The sequence below is a fragment of the Pristiophorus japonicus genome, chromosome 12 (genome assembly GCF_044704955.1).
Source record: "Pristiophorus japonicus isolate sPriJap1 chromosome 12, sPriJap1.hap1, whole genome shotgun sequence".
Classification (NCBI taxonomy): domain Eukaryota; kingdom Metazoa; phylum Chordata; class Chondrichthyes; family Pristiophoridae; genus Pristiophorus; species Pristiophorus japonicus.
Window position 1 is genome coordinate 95,726,627 of NC_091988.1, and position 17,758 is coordinate 95,744,384.

Here is a 17,758-nt window from a genome sequence, read left to right on the forward strand (position 1 = left end):
CAGAGGGAGCTTTACTCTGTATGTAACCTATGCTGTACCTCTCCTGGGAACATTTGATGGGACAGTGTAGAGGGAGATTTACTCTATATCTAACCCGTGCTGTACCTGCCCTGGGAGTGTTTGATGGGACAGAGTAGAGGGAGCTTTAATCTGTATCTAACCCATGCTGCACCTGCCCTGGGAGCATTTGATGGGGTAGTTTAAAGGGAATTTTACTGTTCAATTCACCTGTGTTATCCTTGGCCTGGGAGTGATTGATGCTGACACTGCATGCCAGATATGGGAAATGTTGCATTTCTCAGTACTGATGTCCCTCACCTTAATATCTTGGAACCACGAAGCTTCTTCCATTCCTGGTTCATCTGTATTCCTGGTGGGTTAGAATGGCTTTCTCCACTGCATTTAAACCTGCAGCTAGTAATGGGTAAACTAAGTCAAGGTTGCAATCGGTTTGAAAACTGGTGATCAAATATGCACTGCAGTCTCCGGCTCATCTTCACAATGGTAAATGTAACATTGAGATCACTCTGCAAGCTGGAAGGGCTGATTGCAAATGGACAGTGACAGATTCTCTGACGTTGCACTGACTGATGGTGAGATTCTTGTAATTCCAAGCCACGCTGCATCAAAGCAAGGGCAGGATACAGTACCTCATTCTCCGAATGCACAGGAGATAATTTGAGCACTGAAAGGGAGCAGGCGAGGTTAAATTGTCTGTATTGTTCACACCGATTTATTTTTGATATTTATGGTGCTATAGGCAGCAACGTTTAACAGCGAGGTTCCCTATAAAGACCAGAAAGCGTGTAAATCATTGGGCTCCACTTACATTATGTAACATATAAACTGTACCTATATTTCACCCATTGCATTCCTGTCTCACAGCTATAGTTAATGGGGCTGAATATCACTCAAATCTATACCCATCTCCATATTTACGAATGCCCGTTTTAGTTCTGTGTTTACTGGCTCCATGTCTATATTAAGTGATCTGTTTATATCTGGTCTATCTTTATCTACTGTTTTAGATAGAGTGAGCTAATAAAGATAGATAGAAAGGGAGATAGATAAATAGATATGTAGGTAGGTAGTTATCTAGGTAGATGAAGACCTTGACCATAGGGCATCACCAGTGTTGAAGAAAGTAGGAGAGAAAATAAATCGACCACTACTGAGCAATGGCACCATGTTTGCGTTGTTACAAGCCCGTCAATGGGAGATGGGGATATTTTAATCCGTTTATTAGGCCTCGCTAGAAGACCCTGGCACGGTGATCCCTGTGCTGAGCATGAGGATGATTGGAGTTTTTGGGTGGTGAGGGTTAGTATCCAGCCTCCTGAGGATGCTGTGCCTAAGTAGCTGCATTGTGTGGCATTGGTTTAAAGGGGGAAGGGAGGGCCTTCTGAACTGCAACGTGGAGTGTTGAGTGAGACCATCAATGATGCTAACTCTTCTCTGGAACTTGTCTCTTTACCAATGTCCTCTTAACTCCTAGGAAAGAGCAACATCTCCTATCCCCGGTGAACTGCTGGTACCTGGTCCTCAACCAGACGCGCCGAGAGAGCAAGGACCACGCGACCCTCACCGACATCTACACAAACAACGTCATTGTCCGTCTGACTCAGATCAGTGAGGATGTGATCAGGCTCTTCAAAAAGGTCAGCTTAAACCTTTGGTGATTAAAGAAAAGACAATTATTTTATAGTAATATTTGTAATAATTTGGTTCACAAACCCGACAGCAGTTTCCTGATCCAGAGATTCCCCCCAGAATGTCACCTGAGTATGCCGAGGTCGCAGCTTCCTACCACTAGGTGTCACTGTTGCACTCAGTTAAAGAATGTCTTGCTGTGTATGCTGGTGACATCTAGAGGTCGAGCAGAGAAACTGCACCATCTCCCAGTTGCACTGGGTGCAAAGGGACTCAGTGGCTTGACTGTTCCATTTCACTCCGAAGGCTTCTCCCAGCCCCAGCTAGGAGTCGGTTGATGTCTTTATCGCTGGGTGTGGGTTTTAACAACTGTCTCATGGCTGGGTGCAAGTGAATGAACACACAGCACTTCTACAATTCACTGCCATGTTGAAGCTAGTCAAAGTTGAATGCAATGAGCAGAGAGCAAGGATGCTGGATGTGAGTGTAAGCAATGGAAACTCTGCAGTGTGCACAAAAGATGGTGGCCATTATTGGGAGGCCAGCTGAGTCATAGTGATTTTTGTGAGGGGTGAAATGATCACTTGTATATTGTATAATTACATATATTAGGAGGCAATTAACATTACTTTTCTCAGTTAGGGAATAATCAATGTCTTGTTTTAATTACCAATGTTAGAAGGAGGATTCTGAACCAATGGTCCTAAATTTCCGGCACAGATTGAGGCACATCTTCCCTGCCCACCCCCCACCCACCTCCCCCCCCCCGTTCCTCACGTCAAGGAGGTGTATTGGGGTGGGAGGGGGGCAACTTCAGGGTTACCTTATATTCAAGGCTTAGATCGATAGATTTTTGGACTCTAAGGGAATCAAGGGATTATGGGGATCGGGCTGGAAAGTGGAGTTGTGTTCGAAGATCAGCCATCATGTTACTGAATGGCGGAGCAGGCTCGAGGGGCCGAGTGTCCTACTCCTGCTCCTATTTCTTATGTTCTTACCTCAGGAATTCAGTTCTTCGAAAGGTTGAGAGCTGGCGTGACTCCCTTTGAGCCCTTTTGCTAAACTTGTCTAGACTAAAGTAATTGATAGCGGTGCATCAGGAGGCAGAGTGGCTCTTGGCACAACGTTACATAATGTTCAGGAAAAGTGGCTCTAGGCGGCTCTGCCTTACAAGGCTGCATCTGAGGGAGTTAGGAGGGTGATGGGGGCGGGGGAGAGGGAATGGCAACCACTGCTGAGGCTCCCTGTGGCCCTGCAAATGGCCCTGACCCTGGGATTTGGGACGGGGGGTCAGGGGCAGGGGGAGGGAGGGTTCCGTTCTGCGGTGATTGTACCCTGGTGGAGCGATCCCCCAGGAATTTTGGGCCCATCTCACACCATTCCAAGTCCCATGTCTGATTTTGAGCAACCCAGCGGATTAAGGAGGAGTCTGCGCCATTTTAACGGGTAGGGTCAGCAGCCTTCTCTTCTCTCTTCTTTTCATTATATAAGTGGTGCAGTGGTGCTCTTCTGCCTCTAGGTGTCTCTACCAGGCATTGTAGACCTGACCTATTGTGGTATTTGCTTGACTCTGCTTCTGCCATCTTGTTACCCAGAGCAGCTGCATTGGCATGAGCCTGCTATAACTCTAGTGCTTAACCCCTTAACGCGATAGTGATAGGGGATTCGATGGTGAGGGGAATAGATAGGCGTTTCTGCGGACGCAACCGAGACTCCAGGATGGTATGTTGCCTCCCTGGTGCAAGGGTCAAGGATGTCTCGGAGCGGGTGCAGGACATTCTGAAATGGGAGGGAGAACAGCCAGTTGTCGTGGTGCACATTGGTACCAACGACATAGGTAAAAAAAGGGATGAGGTCCTACGAAAAGAATTTAAGGAGCTAGGAGCTAAATTAAAAAGTAGGACCTCAAAAGTAGTAATCTCGGGATTGCTACCAGTGCCACGTGCTAGTCAGAGTAGGAATCGCAGGATAGCGCAGATGAATACATGGCTTGAGCAGTGGTGCAGCAGGGAGGGATTCAAATTCTTGGGGCATTGGAACCGGTTCTGGGGGAGGTGGGACCAGTACAAACCGGACGGTCTGCACCTGGGCAGGTCCGGAACCAATGTCCTAGGGGGAGTGTTTGCTAGTGCTGTTGGGGAGGAGTTAAACTAATATTGCAGGGGGATGGGAACCTATACAGGGAGACAGAGGGAGACAAAAAGGAGGCAAAAGCAAAAGACAGAAAGGAGATGAGGAAAAGTGGAGGGCAGAGAAACCCAAGGCAAAGAACAAAAAGGGCCACTGTACAGCAAAATTCTAAAAGGACAAAGGGTGTTAAAAAAGCAAGCCTGAAGGCTTTGTGTCTTAATGCAAGGAGTATCCGCAATAAGGTGGATGAATTAATTGTGCAAATAGATGTTAACAAATATGATGTGATTGGGATTACGGAGACGTGGCTCCAGGATGATCAGGGCTGGGAACTCAACATCCAGGGGTATTCAACATTCAGGAAGGATAGAATAAAAGGAAAAGGAGGTGGGGTAGCATTGCTGGTTAAAGAGGAGATTAATGCAATAGTTAGGAAAGACATTAGCTTGGATGATGTGGAATCTATATGGGTAGAGCTGCAGAACACTAAAGGGCAAAAATCGTTAGTGGGAGTTGTGTACAGACCTCCAAACAGTAGTAGTGATGTTGGGGAGGGCATCAAACAGGAAATTAGGAGTGCATGCAATAAAGGTGCAGCAGTTATAATGGGTGACTTTAATATGCACATAGATTGGGCTAGCCAAACTGGAAGCAATACGGTGGAGGAGGATTTCCTGGAATGCATAAGGGATGGTTTTCTAGACCAATATGTCGAGGAACCAACTAGGGGGGAGGCCATCTTAGACTGGGTGTTGTGTAATGAGAGAGGATTAATTAGCAATCTCATTGTGCGAGGCCCCTTGGGGAAGAGTGACCATAATATGGTGGAATTCTGCATTAGGATGGAGAATGAAACAGTTAATTCAGAGACCATGGTCCAGAACTTAAAGAAGGGTAACTTTGAAGGTATGAGGCATGAATTGGCTAAGATAGATTGGCTAATGATACTTAAGGGGTTGACTGTGGATGGGCAATGGCAGACATTTAGAGAACGCATGGATGAATTACAACAATTGTACATTCCTGTCTGGCGTAAAAATAAAAAAGGGAAGGTGGCTCAACCGTGGCTATCTAGGGAAATCAGGGATAGTATTAAAGCCAAGGAAGTGGCATACAAATTGGCCAGAAATAGCAGCGAACCTGGGGACTGGAAGAAATTTAGAACTCAGCAGAGGAGGACAAAGGGTTTGATTAGGGTAGGGAAAATGGAGTACGAGAAGAAGCTTGCAGGGAACATTAAGGCGGATTGCAAAAGTTTCTATAGATATGTAAAGAGAAAGAGGTTAGTAAAGACAAACGTAGGTCCCCTGCAGTCAGAATCAGGGGAAGTCATAACGGGGAACAAAGAAATGGCAGACCAATTGAACAAGTACTTTGGTTCAGTATTCACTAAGGAGGACACAAACAACCTTCCGGATATAAAAGTGGTCAGAGGGTCTATTAAGGAGGAGGAACTGAGGGAAATCTTTATTAGTCGGGAAATTGTGTTGGGGAAATTGATGGGATTGAAGGCCGATAAATCCCCAGGGCCTGATGGACTGCATCCCAGAGTACTTAAGGAGGTGGCCTTGGAAATAGCGGATGCATTGACAGTCATTTTCCAACATTCCATTGACTCTGGATCAGTTCCTATCGAGTGGAGGGTAGCCAATGTAACCCCACTTTTTAAAAAAGGAGGGAGAGAGAAAGCAGGGAATTATAGACCGGTCAGCCTGACCTCAGTAGTGGGTAAAATGATGGAATCAATTATTAAGGATGTCATAGCAGCGCATTTGGAAAATGGTGACATGATAGGTCCAAGTCAGCATGGATTTGTAAAAGGGAGATCATGCTTGACAAATCTTCTGGAATTTTTTGAGGATGTTTCCAATAAAGTGGACAAAGGAGTACCAGTTGATGTGGTATATTTGGACTTTCAGAAGGCTTTCGACAAGGTCCCACACAGGAGATTAATGTGCAAAGTTAAAGCACATGGGATTGGGGGTAGTGTGCTGACGTGGATTGAGAACTGGTTGTCAGACAGGAAGCAAAGAGTAGGAGTAAATGGGTACTTTTCGGAATGGCAGGCAGTGACTAGTGGGGTACCGCAGGGTTCTGTGCTGGGGCCCCAGCTGTTTACATTGTACATTAATGATTTAGACGAGGGGATTAAATGTAGTATCTCCAAATTTGCGGATGACACTAAGTTGGGTGGCAGTGTGAGCTGCGAGGAGGATGCTATGAGGCTACAGAGTGACTTGGATAGGTTAGGTGAGTGGGCAAATGCGTGGCAGATGAAGTATAATGTGGATAAATGTGAGGTTATCCACTTTGGTGGTAAAAACAGAGAGACAGACTATTATCTGAATGGTGACAGATTAGGAAAAGGGAAGGTGCAACGAGACCTGGGTGTCATGGTACATCAGTCATTGAAGGTTGGCATGCAGGTACAGCAGGCGGTTAAGAAAGCAAATGGCATGTTGGCCTTCATAGCGAGGGGATTTGAGTACAGGGGCAGGGAGGTGTTGCTACAGTTGTACAGGGCCTTGGTGAGGCCACACCTGGAGTATTGTGTACAGTTTTGGTCTCCTAACTTGAGGAAGGACATACTTGCTGTTGAGGGAGTGCAGCGAAGATTCACCAGACTGATTCCCGGGATGGTGGGACTGACCTATCAAGAAAGACTGAATCAACTGGGCTTGTATTCACTGGAGTTCAGAAGAGTGAGAGGGGACCTCATAGAAACGTTTAAAATTCTGACGGGTTTGGACAGGTTGGATGCAGGAAGAATGTTCCCAATGTTGGGGAAGTCCAGAACCAGGGGTCACAGTCTAAGGATAAGGGGTAAGCCATTTAGGACCGAGATAAGGAGAAACTTCTTCACCCAGAGAGTGGTGAACCTGTGGAATTCTCTACCACAGGAAGTAGTTGAGGCCAATTCACTAAATATATTCAAAAGGGAGTTAGATGAAGTCCTTACTACTCGGGGGATCAAGGGGTATGGCGTGAAAGCAGGAAGTGGGTACTGAAGTTTCATGTTCAGCCATGAACTCGTTGAATGGCGGTGCAGGCTAGAAGGGCTGAATGGCCTGCTCCTGCACCTATTTTCTATGTTTCTATGTTTCTAACCCCCTCAGGAGGTGTGTGAATTGGTCCATTTTAGAATAAAAGAAAGAACTAACATTTATATAGTGCTCAGGACGTCCCAAAGCGCTTCACAGCCAATGAAGTACTTTTGAAGTGTAGTCACTGTTGTAATGTAAGAAACACGGCAGCCAATTTGTGTACAGCAAGGTTCCACAAACAGCAATTAATCTGTTTCAGTGATGTTGGTTGAGGTATAAATATTGGCCAGCTTTCCTTGCTCTTCTTCGAAATAGTGCCTCGAGATCTTTTACTTCCACCTGAGAGAGCAGACAGGGCCTCGGTTTAACATCTCATCCGAAAGATAGTGCCTCTAACTGTGCAGCACTCCCACAGCACTGCGCGGGAGTGTCAGCCTGGATTATGTGCTCAAGTCGCTGGAGTGGGATTTGAACCTTCTGACTCCGAGGCCAGAGAAATGTGCCAGTGAACCACAGCTGACATTTGGCTTCTTAGTTGCTCTGTGGCATTTGTGGCAGAGCGTTTAATGAGCAAAAAAACATGCAAAAGATTCTTGGGTGAAGTGCTGACAGACTCTAGTGTCAAGCGCCCATTGCCCTGCAAAGTGTCAGCAGTATTCTTTCATCTCCTCTGCTGTACGCCTCTGTGCTGTTGGAGGCACAGCTTGATGCTGCACACATCATCGGGCCTGACTCAATGCGTGCCCCAGGTGATGTCTCATTAGCTGGATGAAGTGGCATGGTTGATGGGCACCTGTCCTTTGAAGCTTTCCATTAACCATTTTGTTATTTTTATTTTTGCTGTCTCTGTTAAAGGGGCAGGGAGTCACTGAAATTTGGGAGAGAGGGGGAGGGTGTGCAGGGCTTACAGATCGGGGTGCACAGGGACCAGTAATGAGCCCATCAGCAAGATTGTAGTGGGGGAGGGGAAGAGGACCCTTCTCGCTGCCCGCTGTGAGCCTTGCCCACGAAGAGGGCACAGCAAACATTCCGGCACCAAGCTGCCCACTATTATCCAACAAAAATATATAACAACTTAATGTATATATAATGGCCCAAGTTTGATTCACAGACATCGTCTGAGAAACAAGAGGTCGAGCCTGGTATTAGGAAGGGTGACCTATTTTTTTTTAAAAGCTCAAGTAAGGAGGTGGGTTTTGAGGAGGAGGGGGATGTGGGGAAATGGATGGGATTAGGCAGGGAATTCCCAGTGTGGGGTCCAGGAAGTGTCCCCAAAGGTGGGGCAATAGAGGGATGTACAAGAGTCAGGGAAATGGAGAGATTGGAGACATATAGGGCTAGAGGAGGAAGTAGAGATAAGATGGGCAAGGTCACAGCGGGCCTTAAAGATGAGGACAAGGATTTTAAAAATGATCAGCGTCCTCCCCCACCCCAAAGCACTGTGAATTAGGAAAATTACTATTCCGTACTGAAAGGTCTCCTATAGTTTTTTTGTCTTTCTCCTGTTTCCTGCCTATTAATGGGCACAGTTCCACAGGAGCCAACTGACCTCCAGTACCTCAGCCAAGTGGCTACTCTTCATGTGTAAGTTTGCACAGTGAGGCTTTGCAGCCTATTTGACCATGACATGCAACACAGTTGTGCCTGACTATATCCTCACCTGCCATCTGCAAATTTTTTAGATAGCATCAGCGGATAGCGATCTGCCCTCCTCCCCAGCACCCCCCCCCTCCCTCCACCACCATCCCCAAAAAAGAATCACCCAAGAACTAAAATGTTTCCAATTTGCTTTCCATTTCTTCTCAGTTGCCGACGCACCATCCCACAAGCATCTGTTGCATTACAGTGTCACCAGTCATGAGGATCGCGCAGAATAACCATCCCTGGTATATTTGTTAAAGCGTTCTTATTTTCCCTCCTTCCCACAATATTTTTTTTAATTCATTCCTGGGATGTGGGCGAGCTGGCCAGGTCAGCATTATTGCCTGTCCCTAATTGCCCTTGAGACCGCTGTAGTCTATGGAGGCAGTTCCAGGATTTTGACCCAGTTACTATGAAGGAATGGTGATATATTTCCAAATCAGGACGGTGTGTCACTTGGAAGGGAACGTGGAGGTGGTGGTGTTCCCATGCGCTTGTTGCCCTTGTCCTAGGTGGTAGAAGTTGTAGGTATGGAAGGTGCAGTCGAAGAAGGCTTGGCGAGTTGCTGCAGTGCATCTTGTAGATGGTACACACTGCAGCCACGGTGCACCGGTAGTGGAGGGAGTGAATGCTTACGGTGGTGGATCAGGGGCCAATCAAATGGGCTGCTTTGTCCTGGATGGTGTTGAGCTTCTTGAGTGTTGTTGGAGCTGCACTCAGCCAGTCAAGTGGAGAGTATTCCATCACACTCCTGACTTGTGCCTTTTTGATGGTGGAAAAGCTTTAGGGAGTCAGGAGGTGAGACACACGCCGCAGAATACCCAGCCCCTGACCCGCTCTTGTTGCCACTGTATTTCTATGGCTGGTCCAGTTAAGTTTCTGGTCAATGGTGACTCCCAGGATGGTGATGGGGGATTGGGCGACGGTTATGGGGGATTGGGCGATGGGGGATCAGGTGATGGGGGATTGGGCGATGGTGATGGAGGATTAGGTGATGGGGGATTGGGCGATGGTGATGGGGGATTGGGCGATGGTGATGGGGGATTGGGCGATGGGGGATTGAGCAATGGTGATGGGGATTAGGCAATGGGGGATTGGGCGATGGTGATGGGGGATTGGGCGATGGGGGATTGAACAATGGTGATGGGGGATTAGGCAATGGGGGATTGGGCGATGGTGATGGGGGATTAGGTGATGGGGATTGGGCGATGGTGATGGGGGATTGGGCGATGGTGATGGGGGATTAGGTGATGGGGGATTGGGCGATGGTGATGGGGGATTAGGTGATGGGGGATTGGGCGATGGTGATGGGGGATTAGGTGATGGGGGATTGGGCGACGGTGATGGGGGATTGGGCGACGGTGATGGGGGATTAGCTGATGGGGGATTGGGCGACGGTGATGGGGGATTGGGCGATGGTGATGGGGGATTGGGCGATGGTGATGGGGGATTAGGTGATGGGGGATTGGGCGACGGTGATGGGGGATTGGGCGACGGTGATGGGGGATTGGGCGACGGTGATGGGGGATTGGGCGACGGTGATGGGGGATTAGGTGATGGGGGATTGGGCGACGGTGATGGGGGATTGGGCGACGGTGATGGGGGATTGGGCGACGGTGATGGGGGATTGGGCGATGGTGATGGGGGATTGGATAGGATGATGATGGGGTATTAGGCGATGGTGATGGGGGATTTGGTAGGATGATGATGGGGTATTAGGCGATGGTGATGGGGGATTGGGTAGGATGATGGGGTATTAGGCGATGGTGATGGGGGATTGGGCGATGGTGATGGGGGATTGGGCGACGGTGATGGGGGATTGGGCGATGGTGATGGGGGATTGGATAGGATGATGATGGGGTATTAGGCGAGATGTCCTCGGGGGTCACTTCATGACCAAGATCAGGAATCCGTCGTTGGGAAATGGTGCAAACCTCATTTCCTGTTGAGCTGCTGCACTGAGTGGCCATTTATAACACAGGTTTGCAGGCTGTGGGCAAGAGAGAGGTTTCTCGGTTTCAGCTCAGCCAAAACTCAAAAGAAGCCGGGTTTCCTCCCCCTTCTAACCATCTCACTGTTTACATATTGTTGCTGTCATCAAGTTTGTTGTTTACTGGGGTCATACAGGGAAGGGAGAAAAGTGCTGGGGATTGGAGCACTTTCTATTATTCACACCTGATGTCAACAACAAACACTCCCAGAGCAGGTACAGCATGGGTTAGATACAGAGTAAAGCTTCCTCTACACAGTCCCATCAAACACTTCCAGAGCAGTTACAGCATGGGATAGATACAGAGTAAAGCTTTCTCTACACAGTCCCATCAAACACTCTCAGGACAGGTGCTGCATGGGTTAGATACAGAGTAAAGCTCCCTCTACACTGTCCCATCAAACACTTCCAGGGCAGGGACAGCACAGGTTAGATACAGAGTAATCTACACTGTCCCATCACACACTCCCAGGGCAGGTACATTAAAAGTAGCGATGTGGGTTAATAAGGCCTTTTTTTAAAAAAAGCAAACCAAGCACTAGAGTTTATTTCAAGAGGGATAGAATTGAAAAGTAGAGAAGTTATGCTACACTTGTATCGAACCTTGGTTATACCACACTTAGAGCACTGCGTACAGTTCTGGTCGCCATATTATAAAAAGGATATAGAGGCACTGGAGAGGGTGCAGAGATTTACAAGTATGATACCAGAAATGCCAGGGTATACCCATCAGGAAAGGGTGAGCAGGCTGGGTCTCTTTTCTCTGGAAAAGAGAAGGCTGAGGGGTGACCTAAACGAGGTCTTTAAAATTATGAAAGGTTTTGATAGAGTGGACACAGAGAGTGTTTCCACTTGTGGGGGAGGGCAAAGGAAGCGGCATCAATATAAGATAGTCACCAATAAATCAAATAGGGCATTCAGAAAAAACTTCTTTAGCCAGAGAGTGGTGAGAATGTGGAACTCGCTGCTACACTCTGGGCGTGGTTGATGCGAATAGTATAGCTGCAATTAAGGGGTGACTAGATAAGTATATGAGGGAGAAAGGAAGAGAGGATTATGCTGATAGAATACGATAAGAGGAGGCTCGAGTGGATCATAAATGCCGGGATGGACTGGTTGGGCCAAATGGTGTGTTTCCGCGCTGTATATTATGTGTAACTCCATGTAATTCTATGATTTGGACTTGGGCACAGGGAGCACAATCTCAAAATGTGCTGACAACACAAAAGTAGCAAACAGTGAGGACGTGAAAGAGTTCAGGAAGATGTAGTCAGGTTGGTGGAATGGGCAGAGAGGTGGCAGATGCAATTTAATTTGAATGTGCGAGTTAACACATTTTGGCCGAAGAAAATGCAATGAATGGGGATTGTTGTCGGGTGTGCATGAGCAGAGACCCCAAGGAGTTCAAATACATAATTTTCTGAACGTGTGAGTGCTGGTGATGCCGACTGAAAAATGAGCCTGTGTGAGATGAGGACTGGCATTTTGCTGTGATGCCTCCTGTGGTCCAACAGCCTGTCAACATTCACTGTCAGGACTCGAGCATGAACATATGGGTGAATGCTGGAACGTGGGTCTCTACCCCGGCAACTTAAAGGGAGATGGGGAGAATTCTGCTAAAAGATGAAATACAGAAGGAATTCCCTCATCCTCCATGCCACCACCCCCCCCTCTTTCCCCACCCCCCACATCCCCAGATTTCACTCAGTGCATCACAGGGCAGAATTTCAGCCATGGTGATCTGGGGACCAAGGGTGGCTCCTCACCGTTTCCATTCAGACACCACTGATGAATAGTGCAGAAAAATATACCTCGACATGCATATTAAGTCTAAATGATAAAAGAAATAGCTTGAATTCATACTTCTCTACCCAGAGAGTGGTCAGAATGTAGAATTCGCTACCGCATTCCTACATTACAACAGTGACTACACTTCAAAAGTACTTCATCGGCTAAAAAGTGGTCCTGAAAGATGCTATATAAATCCAAGTCTTTTTTTTCTTTCACATGGAGTGGTTGAGCGAATAGCATTGATGTATTTAAGAGGAAGCTAGATAAGTATATGATAGAGAAAGGAATTGATTGGGTGTGATGAAGTAGGGTGGGAGGTGGCTCGTGTGGAGCATAAACACCGGCATAAACCTGTTGGGCCGAATGGCTTGTTTCCGTGCTGTAAATGTATATGTATTGTATATAAGGCCATTCACCTCCCAGGACGTCCCAAAAGGCTTCACAGCCAATGAAATACTTTTGAAGTGCAGTCACTGGAGGGAAACATGGCAGCCAAATTGCACACAGCAAAGTTCCATAGACGACAATGAGATAATCAAGCAGTTAATCAGTTTGTGATGTTGGTCAGGACATAGGGAGACCTCCCCTGCTCTTTTCCCAATAGTGCCATACCTGAGAGGGAAGACAGGGCCTTCGCTTTACCCATCCGATCAGGTTTCTGCCCCTGCCACAGCACCAAAACAGCCCTCATCAAAATCACAATTGACATCCTATGTGACTGTGACCATGGTAAACTATCCCTCCTCATCCTTCTCGACCTGTCTGCAGCCTTTGACACGATGGACCACAACATCCTCCTCCAACACCTCTCCTCCAATGTCCAGCTCGGTGGGACAGCCATCACCTGGTTCCATTCCTATTTATCCTGACACAGCCAGAAAATTACCCACAATGGCTTCTCTTCCTGCCCCCGCACCGTTACCTCGAGTCCCTCAAGGATCTATCCTTAGCCCCCTCCTATTTCCCATCTATATGCTGCCACTCAGCAACATCATCCGAAAACAGAATATCCAATTCCACATGTACACTGACGACACCCAGCTCTACCTCACCACCAGCTCTCTCGACCCCTCCACTGTCTCTAATTTGTCATCCTGTTTGTTCGGCCTCCAGTATTGGATCAGCAGAAATTTCTTCCAATTAAATATTTGGAAGACTAAAGCCATTGCCTTCGGTCCTTGCACAAACTCTGTTCCCCAGCCACTGACTCCAACCCGCTCCCAGGCCATGATCTGATGCTGATTCAGATGTTCGCAACATTGCCGTCCTATTTGACCCTGAGATGAGCTTCTGACCCCAAATCATCCATCCCCAAGACCACCTCCGGCATATCGCCCGACTCCACCACTGCCTCAGCTCATCTGCTGCTGAAACCCTTATCCGTGCCTGTTACCTCCAGACTCGACTATACCAATGCTCTCCTGCCCGCCTCTTACATTACCACCTTTGTAAACTTGAGCGCATCCAAAACTCCGCTGCCCGTATCCTAACTCGCACCAAGATCCATTCACCCTGTGCTCTCTGACCTACAGTGGCTGTCGGTCCGGCAACACTTAGATTTTAAAATTCTCATTCTTGTTTTCAAATCTCTCCGTAGTCTCGCCCCTCCCTGTCTCTAACCTCCTCCAGCCCTACAACCTCCCGTGATCTCTGAGCTCCTTCAATTCTGGCTTCTTGCGCATCCACGATTTTTCAAATGCTCCGCCATTGGTGGCCGTGCCTTCAGCTGCCGAGGCCCTAAGCTCTGGAATTTCCTCCCTAAACCTGCCCGCCTCGCTACCCATCTTTCCTTCTTTTAAGGCACGACTTAAAACCCTACCTCTTTGTCCTAATATCTCCTCATGTGGATCGGTGTCAAATTTTGTTAATCACTCCCATGAAACGCAGTGGGACATTTTACTATGATAATGACGCTATATAAATGCAAGTTGTTGTCTCATCTGGAAAGAGGGGTTGGTGGAATTGCAGAGCTGGGATTCTGGCCCATCTCTCTCTCTCACTGTCCATGGTGTATTACACAGTGACTCAGCTCATCGGAATTCATCCCCTGGCCCCACTGTACAATGCATTGTTGGTTGGCTGGTGTGAAGCTGGTTACTAATGGAACGTGGTCAGTGTGCGTGCCCACTGTTCCTGGCCCCGGCCTGTGGGGGAGATAGCAAAGACTGGCTATTGATCCGCATGTTATGTTTTGAAGTATAAAATTCAGCCATGAGAATCGATTTGTTCTGTAGACTGTAACAGTAACTTCCCCAGGTGGCAAACTCTATATCTCCCTTGGGCCAACTTGGCTGTGAATCTCGCTTGGAAACTGAGGTGCTGCAAGCCCCAAATGTTTTTTGAATTCCTTTTTCAAATGATCTGGCTTTTAATGCCTCAGCTAGCGAAAGCAGTGAGTCATTGGGCCGTACAGACCCAGGAGGGTCTTGGGTTCATAAGAACATAAGAACTAGGAGCCATTTGGCCCCTTGAGCCTGCTCCGCCATTCAATAAGATCATGGCTGATCTGATCTTGGCCTCAATTCCACTTTCCTGCCAACCCCATAACCCTTGACTCCCCATAACCCTTGACTCCCCATAACCCTTGACTCCCCATAACCCTTGACTCCTCATAACCACCCTTGACTCCCCATAACCCTTGACTCCCCATAACCCTTGTGTCATGTATGTAACCTTCATGTAACTGTAACCTTCATGTAACAACACTGAATACTGTATAAACCTAAGAAATGCACACCTTGACCACAGGGGGTGAACTTGTGGGCGACACTCCTCACCTGGTCATCCAGGTATATAAAGGGAGGTCCCACGCAGGGTCATCACTTCTTGGTCCTGTGAATAAAGGTTCAGGTCACAGAGTGACCTTGTCTGCAGAATGTGCCTCGTGTGAATTTATAGTAGTGTGTAAGGACTTTACATTTGGTGACGAGAAACGGGAATCAACGACTCACGAGGATGGCCACCGGTAGCACAGAGGAACGGTACTGTGTTAGTGAGGACTGGGACAATTTTGTTGAGAGGCTCCAGCAGAGCTTTGTCACGAAGAACTTGTTGGGAGAAGCAGCGACTGACAAGCGAAGGGCGCATCTACTGACCAGCTGTGGACCTAAGACGTACACGGTGATGAAAGACCTGCTTGTACCCGAGAAGCCGACGGACAAAACCTTCGGTGAGCACCTCAAACCGGAGAGCAGTATACACATGGCCCGACACCGATTCTATACACACCGACATCAGGAAGGACAGAGCATACCGGATTTCGTTGCGGACATTCGCCGCTTGGCCAGCCTCTAAGTTCACAGACGTCTGCAGGGGGGAGATATTAAGGGATTTCTTTATTGAGGGCATTGATCATGCCGGGATTTTCAGAAAGCTAATTGAGACCAAGGACTTGACCTTGGAAGCGGCGGCGTTGATGGTTCAGACCTTCATGGCTGGGGAGGAGGAAACCAAGATAATATACGCACGCAACTCTGCTTGCAACGTGGCGATGGATCAGAGAGTTAACATTGTAAATGAGACTCAGAACCCCACAGGCAGGCAAGGGCAATTCGATACCACCCATGCAGCAACAGACTCTAGAGTGGGTCCTCAACAGAGACAACGGCAGGTTGAACAGACATTTACGCCATCACGGTGGACAATGCGTCCCGATATAGAGCCATTGACACCCATTAACAGAGTGCTCAAGTGTAATCAAAGAGACAATCAGAGAGGAATGCCTGGTAACAACCCTTTTGTTCACAATGATCTCAGCTCATGCTGGAGGTGCGGGAGCAGACATGCTGCAAAAACCTGTAGGTTTCAACAATTTATTTGTAGAAATTGTAACTTCAGTGGACATTTAGCCAGAATGTGCAGGAAGCCCGCAGCAAGGCTAATTTATGAGGCAGATGAACCAGAAGAGGGGTCTGCAAGGCAGGTTGATGCTTGGGACAAAGCAATGGATGCTGAAGTTCAGCGGGTTCATGTGGCAAACATCCACAGCTCATATACCAAAATGCCACCTATGATGATGATAAGTCCTATTAAACGGCATCCCGGTACGCATGGAGCTGGACACAGGGGCCAGCCAGTCACTTATGAGTGTCCAACAATTCGAGAAACTATGGCCACTCAGAGCTAGCAAACCCAAACTAGAATGCATTGACATGCAATTACGGACATACACCAAAGAGATTATCCTAGTGCTAGGCAGTGCAATGTTGGTGGTCACACATAATGGATCAGAGAACCGGCTGCCACTCTGGATTGTCCCGGGAAATGGTCCCGCGCTTTTAGGGAGGAGCTGACTAGCCGAGATGAACTGAAAATGGGGGGATGTGCACGCCATTTCATCTGTGGAGCGAAGTTCATGCTCACAGGTCCTACAGAAATTTGAGTCACTATTTCAACCTGGTGTCGAGACTTTCAAAGGTACCAAAGTAGTGATACGCATCACCCTGGACGCCAGACCAGTGCACCACAAAGCCAGAGCTGTGCCATATGTGATGCGGGAGAAAATTGAGAGTGAGTTGCACAGGTTGCTAAGAGAGGGCATAATTTCGTTGAATTCAGCGACTGGGCAAGCCCCATCGTTCCTGTCCTAAAAACGGATGGCTCTGTCAGGATCTGTGGCGACTACAAGGCAACTATCAACCAAGTGTCCCTACAGGACCAATACCCGCTTCCGGGAGCGGAGGATCTTTTTGCCAAGCTGGCAGGCCGCAAGCTGTTCACCAAGTTGGGCCTCACTTCAGCCGACATGACCCAGGAAGTGGCCGAAGAATCCAAGCTACTGACCACCATCACCACACACAAGGGGCTGTTTGTCTACAACAGGTGTCTGTTTGGCATTCGATCAGCGGCCGCTATCTTTCAAAGGAACATGGAAAGCCTGCTCAAATCTATCCCTGGAACAATCATATTTTAGGACACCATCCTTATCACGGGTTGAGACATCGAGGAACACCTTCACAACTTGGAGGAGGTGCTACGCCGACTGGACCAGGTAGGCCTGCGACTAAAGAAGTCCAAGTGTGTGTTTTTGGCCCCAGAGGTTGAGTTTTTGGGCAGGAAGGTTGCCGCAGACGGGATCCGGCCTACCGAATCCAAAATGGAGGCGATTCGTCGTGCGCCCAAGCCCGGCAACACATCGGAGTTGCATTCATTTCTGGAACTCTTGAACTATTTCGGGAACTTCCTGCCGAACTTAAGCACATTGTTGAGCCGCTATACGTGCTCCTGCACAAGGGTTGCAATTGGTTTTGGGGGGACTGTCAGGAACGGGCGCGGAACTTGCTTTGTTCTAATAAGCTGTTGACTCTGTACAATCCCTGTAAGAAATTGGTTTTGACATGTGATGCATCATCCTATGGGGTTGGGTGCATGTTGCAGCAGAGTAATGATGAGGGCCAACTCCAACCTGTGGCTTATGCCTCCAGGTCGCTCTCCCAAGCTGAACGGGGATATGGGATGGTTTAAAAGGAAGCACTCGCAAGTGTCTATGGGGTGAAAAAGTTGCACTAGTACC

General features: G+C 48.0%; 1 protein-coding gene across 1 annotated transcript in view; it reads left to right on the forward strand.

Moving 5' to 3' along the window:
- The window catches only part of srgap3 (SLIT-ROBO Rho GTPase activating protein 3), a 296,153-nt gene that overhangs the window by 151,587 nt on the left and 126,808 nt on the right, over positions 1-17,758 (forward strand). Inside the window, exon 3 of the mRNA XM_070895763.1 lies at positions 1,496-1,658. Coding sequence (XP_070751864.1) covers positions 1,496-1,658 — 163 coding nt within the window. The remainder of the gene's footprint in view (positions 1-1,495; positions 1,659-17,758) is intronic.